Source organism: Apis dorsata, unplaced genomic scaffold (genome assembly GCF_000469605.1).
Source record: "Apis dorsata unplaced genomic scaffold, Apis dorsata 1.3 scaffold_345, whole genome shotgun sequence".
In the NCBI taxonomy this organism is placed as follows: domain Eukaryota; kingdom Metazoa; phylum Arthropoda; class Insecta; order Hymenoptera; family Apidae; genus Apis; species Apis dorsata.
Genome location: NW_006263612.1, coordinates 63788 through 70044, shown reverse-complemented (window position 1 = coordinate 70044; position 6257 = coordinate 63788). Strand labels below are relative to the sequence as shown.

The window sequence follows — 6257 nt, the reverse complement described above, 5'->3', positions numbered from 1 at the left end:
AATAATAATAATAATAATAATAATAATAATAATAATAATAATAACAATAATAATAATAATAATGATATTTATTAAATATATACCTTATAATATTTCTAATAATAACATACCTTTTTGTCTAACAATAAAATCTTGTTGCTCATATTCTTCTTCTAACTTAGATATTTGATTTTTTAAATCATTTTTATTTAATTTTAATTGTAATAAATTTTTCATACATTCAATAACATTATTAGATGTCCCTTGTTTTAAATGATGTAATAAAATATTTTTTCGTATTATTTTGGCTTCTTTAGTATTAAATATAACATCAGCTAAATCATCCCACATAAGTCCTATAAGTCTTGAATTTAATCTATAAATAATATATATAATTTATATTTGAAATATAATCATAATTTAGATAACATAATTTTATACAATATCATATCCAAATTATATATTTACAAAAAAAAATAAAATACATATTATTAAGGTTATACAAACATTTTTTGTACTGAAGTATTAAATATTATTGGTGGACATTCTAATTGATAAATCCATGCAAATGTATCTTTAGATTTTTCCATAATTAAAAAAGGTCAATTATAATAAAATATTTCATGAACAAAAGAAACTTAATTGAAGCTACATACACACATTTATACATCAAACTGAAAATATAAAATAAAAATAATTTTAAATTAAATATTCTTAAAATAAATTCAATAAAAATAAAAAACAAAATATTATTTATGCTGTGTTTTGTACAAACCTTGACAGAATAAATAATTTTTAATTGTTTCCATCGTAATGTAAAATATAAAAATTTTGTTGACAACAAATAAAATTTAGGTTATTTGATTGTAAGATCTTTTGGAAACATTTAATTAATATAAGAAAAATTTATATACATGTAAAATATATATACTCTTTACATACAAGAATGTAAATATATATATATAACTATTAAGATTTTTAATTAATAGATTAAGCAAAAAAGATAATATCAATCAGATACGAAAGCTGTTTCTTAAACTCATAAATTTTATAAAGTATAGACAAGGAAAGAAAATAGTGAGAAAAAGAGAAAAATAAAATCAACGCTATATTTAAAAAAAAACAGAAAATATTAAAGTATATTATAGGGAGAAAAAATTAGAAATAGAATAAAAATTGACTATCAGCATTATTTATTAAAAATACTCAAAAAATCTTCAATTCTTAATCTTCTTTTAATATTGGCGCTGATTCTCAATTCTTATCCAACTTTTAATATTCGAAAAATGTCTCTCTTTAATATTCGCTGATGGTCAATTTTTATTTTATTTTTAATTTTTTCATTATTTAATTTCCTTGTTTGCTTATTACGTTTATAAGATATTTTGTAAAATATTTTTTATTCTTTTTATTTCTTGTTTTATTTCTTATTTATAATTTTATATTGAAATTTAATTTCAATTCCAATCATTACTAACATTGCAATCTTATTCAAATCGAATCGTTAAGAATTAAAATAGAAAGGAGATTCTAGTTTTCACACAAAAATACACTGAATGTTAAATTTATTTTATATTTTTAATATAATGTATATACTTTTTTATTTATAATAATATATTACAGAATACTATCTTGCCGATCTGTAACTGCTTTATTGACTTATTACAATGTTACAATAATTGTTAAAATAAATAAAATGAAAAATGTAGATGGCATTTTTTGTAGATTGTAAGTGTTAAATCTTATAAATAGTAGAACATAGAGTATCATTAAAAATCTAAAGTGTCAGTAGTCAACTATGATGTGGTTATGTGTATTGCTGTCTAGTGATGACAGTTCTGTGACATCTATTAGACGAATCTATTGATAAACAAAACCATGAGTGACACAACAAAAATTGAATGTAATTCTTATATAAGTATTGAATAAAGGTAAATTAGTTAAATAAATTAGTTTGTCCTGATATTTATTCATAAAATATTTTATAAGATATATAGTTGATTATAATATATATATATATGTATATATATATATATACATATATATATATATACATGTATGTATAGATAGATATCTTGCTCTTATTAATAAGAATAATTATTTAAATAATTTTAAATCAATAAATATAATATGAAAAATTCAAATTTTATCTTTTAATTTTTAACGATAAATGTTACATATTGATAACAAATTTTTAAATATTATCGTATAATCATTAATAAATAATTTTTCATTACTTGTGAACGTTATAATAAAAAAATAAAAAACCTATTAAATATAATAAATTAATATATTTAGGAAGATTGCTAAATGAATTATAAAATACTTTATTAATTATAATTAGTTATTAGGTTATGTTTACAAATTATTTCTTTCCAAAATTAATTTTAATAAATTTCTAAGTTATAAACATAAATAAAGCTTGATTAATTTTATGATAAAAAAGATAAAATTAAAACTAGTAAATTATTATGAGATTATGAATTTTTTATATTTTTGAAATTAGAAACAGTCATTTGAATATATTATATAAAAGAATTTATATAACATATTTTATCATTTCTTGTATAAATATTTGTTTTTTGATTTTAGTGATTAATTACAAAATGTTATATATTTCTTGATTATACAATAAAAAACAATATCATCATGGAAGAGAACGAACTGTATAATGTTACAGTTCCATCGTTCTCTGGAATTGAACCAGCTTTTTGGAATTATTCCGATCATGTCATCCTTGATGATCTTAAAATGGATAGTAGTTTTATATATTTACTTTGCTCATTAGTATCTGCTATTTCATGGATTATTTATATAGCTTATTATAATAGCAGAGTTATTGGTTATATATTAACAAAATTATTAAATCGGTTTGTTATTAGAGATGGATATGTTAAAGTTGGTAAGTTTTATAGGAAAAATAAATTTAAGAAAAAATAAATATTTATTGTAATATCAATATTCATATATTTTTGTATTAAATGTAATATTATATTATATTATTTATTTTTAGGATCTTTTACTTTAAGTGCACTAAGTGGAAAAATAATGTTTCGAGATATAGTTTATATCACAACAGATTATAGTATCAGAGTGCAGGATGGATGGCTTATATTTAGATGGTGGAGAAGTTATGTTCCCAAAGATGTATCTGAAGGTATTTTTTACACAGAAAATTCTTTTTTTTTATGATGTTTAAAACTAAAATCTGAATAAATATTTTTTCAGATCTTTCACATTCAGATACAAGGCTTTCAGTTATGTTAAATGGTTTTGAATTACATGTTTATAATCGCTGTCAGTTATATGCACAATTAGAAAAAACATTTGGTCTTACATCACAAATGTTTGTTGATGAAGAAAATCATAATATTAATAGTGATGATCATGATATAGAATCATTTAATAATACTACTCATGAAACGCGTCAACAAATAAATGCAATGGATGTTTCACGTCATGTTGATAATATTAGAAAAAAAGAAGCTCATGTTATTGCTCGAACATGGAGAGATTTAATACCTGTTATTAAATTGGATGTTTGCACAGTTAGTACACAAATCTTTTGTCATTTTTCAATATTTTTTTATTATTGTTATTTAAGGTATTTTATTATATTTTATTATATTAGGGAAGATTAGTATTTGGTAATCGATTAATACCAACAACTTTATCAATAACTGTAGAAGAAGCACATTTTGTATATTCTACAAAACCAGCAGCATCTCGATATGATCATTTCATGCATTTTACAAAGTGTAAAGCAGAAAATTTCAAAGTTATTTTAGCACCCAGTCCAAAGTATACTGGAATGTCAGATGATCCACCTAGATATATGGGAGAAGGATTTGTTGTATTAAGTTCAAACAACATAGAAGTATATTACTATATGGATGAACCTGGATTTGTTCCTGAACATCCACAAATGATTCAATTAGTAAATGGAGACATGGTTGAAGCTATGCCGCCAATTTGGGGTATTGATATTAAATGTGGAAAAGGAACTGATTTTAGTTATGGTCCTTGGGCTGATAGACAAAGAGAACATTTATTTAAATTTTTTTTCCCTAATGATTACCAGCCATTAAAAGTTACAAAAACTCCTGTTACAGGAGAAAAAAGACAAGTTCAATCATTTGATATTAGATTATCAACATTGAATGAAGCTACTATTGATATACTCTTTAGTAAAAACAGGGAAACAAATGCAGTTCATATTAATGTAGGTCCTGGATCATATCTGGAAATTACTATGCCCTGGATAGTTTTACAAGATGGATATACAACAAAAATAACAGGACAATTGTTACATTTAGAAGCAACTACAAGTTTACAATATCGAAGTTTAGTTGAAAGTGAAACATTAGAATTTGGTGTAAAATGTCATTATCCAATAAAGTGGAATGATCATCAAGAATGGATGTTAAATTTAACTGGATGTAAAGCTACAGCTAATTTAGTTTATTCGCACAAAGAATTTTTTCAAGATATGATTAATGATTGGGCGAGTAAAGCCAGACCTGATATTTTACATTTTGTACCTTATACGTGGAAATTTAATTTATTGTTAAAAGAATTTGAATTAATTACATTATGTAATGAATATAATTGGATTGACTGTTCATCACAGAATCAAGAAAATGCGCACATTGCTTTTTGTGGGGAATTTTTCGAGCTATCATTTGATCTTCCATTTGTGGATTATTTGCCTATTACAATCCCTTTGCGTTTTTGGATTCAAGGTGAAAGTGTTGATCTTTCATTTTATCTACCTGAAGTCAATACAAGTCGTACAATTTTGTTAGCTTTGAATAAAAATGCAAAGATTATGACACGTGATGGATCACATATATATTTATCAGAATTAAACAAAAATAAAAAATGGAGAAATGTTTGTCAGAAAGGAGCAGGCTGGGTTGATTGTTGGTCTGTACCAATTGTGGCATTAAGTATTAATTATACATATCATCCATGTCCACCTTTAGGACCTACACCACAAGCAAATATAACAACTCCAGAAAAAGAAGAAATTCTTCTATCTCCAATGAGAATTCCTCGATGCGGGAAATCGCCAGGTCTTCAATGGACCAGAAATGGTAGTCAGAAATTTGATCCACAATCTATAGCTCCTGATAAAGTTAGTTTAGATCTTGAAATAGGTCCATCTATATTAATTTTATATGGATCCCTTTTAAAAAATTTTATACATTTAAAAGAAAATCTATTTGGTGATTATCAAACATTTACTGATATGCAACAGAGTCGAACAAATCCTACATCTATAAGTACTGAAAAAAGTAAAGATAGGGATGTGCAAAATAGTAGTGTTGAATCTGTAGAAGATGAGGATGCCAAATCAAAACCATTTGATCCAAGAGATTATCGGCCATTAGAAGTAACAGTTGGCATTACAATGCATGATATTCAAGCTCATTTAGTAAAAAATTGTGGAGAGAATGATCCTCCTTGTCCTGTTATACTTTTAGAACGATTTGGATTTGAAATGAAAAAAAAATTTAAAGAAACAGAACTTCAACTTCTTTTATCGCCCGCAATCGCATTAATTACTGATAATTTTATCCGTTCAACTAAAGAACGTCATTTAAATCAAGGACATTTAATGTTAAGTGCATTGCAAGTCAGAGGACATGCAATGTTCAGTAATGAAGGAAGAAGTTTAGATCAAGAAACTTTGGAATATGCATGGTTAATTGAAGTACAATTAGGAAAATTAATTGGAAAATTAAGTTCTCCACAATTACATCATCTTATTATATCTTTGGAAACATTTTTATTGATGGTAAAAAATAATGAAAATAGCTTACGCCCTCCAGACTTACCACATCATTGTCATCATGGTATTCCACCTTTACAATGTCCTGATAGTGATATTGACAAACATTATAGGTATACAATAATTTTAAACATTTATAAATTTAATATAAAGAATAATATTATAATATTATTATAGATGTCCTAGTTCTGAAGATATAAAATATAGAATGACTAGAATAGCAATAGATGCAATTGATTTATATTTTCAAGAAATAGGAACTAGTATTCATACTTGGATATCTCCAATTCGCGTATCAACTTGTAATCTTCATGGTCAACATGTTAAATCTGGAGTAACTGGTGTATTACCAAGAATATTAATAAGACAATTTGTATCAGCAGCTGATCACTTTGCAAATACAAGTAATACTAATACAGCTGGTAGTGGAAGATCACATAATAATGCAAGCAGTCGCATGTCAGGTACAATAAATATATATAAT

At 24.3% G+C, this 6257-nt stretch overlaps 2 protein-coding genes across 13 annotated transcripts in view; one reads left to right on the top strand and one right to left on the bottom strand.

Annotated features, from left to right (window-relative positions):
* Window positions 1–84: 84 nt before the first annotated feature.
* On the bottom strand, window positions 85–872 carry LOC102675959. Its single transcript, XM_006618250.2, has 3 exons — window positions 755–872; window positions 487–653; window positions 85–355 (listed from the first exon to the last, which is right to left on the bottom strand). Exons 2-3 carry the CDS (start codon window positions 567–569, stop codon window positions 85–87), a joined length of 354 nt encoding a protein of 117 aa, XP_006618313.1. The 5' UTR covers window positions 570–653; window positions 755–872.
* A 655-nt stretch (window positions 873–1527) lies between these two features.
* The window catches only part of LOC102674920 (transmembrane protein KIAA1109), a 24451-nt gene continuing 19721 nt past the window's right edge, over window positions 1528–6257 (top strand). For 3 of the 12 annotated variants that reach the window (XM_006618247.2, XM_006618241.2, XM_006618248.2), the window contains exons 1-6: window positions 1561–1910; window positions 2572–2881; window positions 2993–3136; window positions 3208–3527; window positions 3611–5886; window positions 5951–6237. In XM_006618247.2, coding sequence (XP_006618310.1) covers window positions 2629–2881; window positions 2993–3136; window positions 3208–3527; window positions 3611–5886; window positions 5951–6237 — 3280 coding nt within the window. In that variant the 5' untranslated portion in view covers window positions 1561–1910; window positions 2572–2628. Of the gene's footprint in view, window positions 1911–2571; window positions 2882–2992; window positions 3137–3207; window positions 3528–3610; window positions 5887–5950; window positions 6238–6257 lie in introns of those variants that run through there. The other 9 variants (XM_031511738.1, XM_031511737.1, XM_031511736.1 and 6 more) reach the window with 7 other exon arrangements.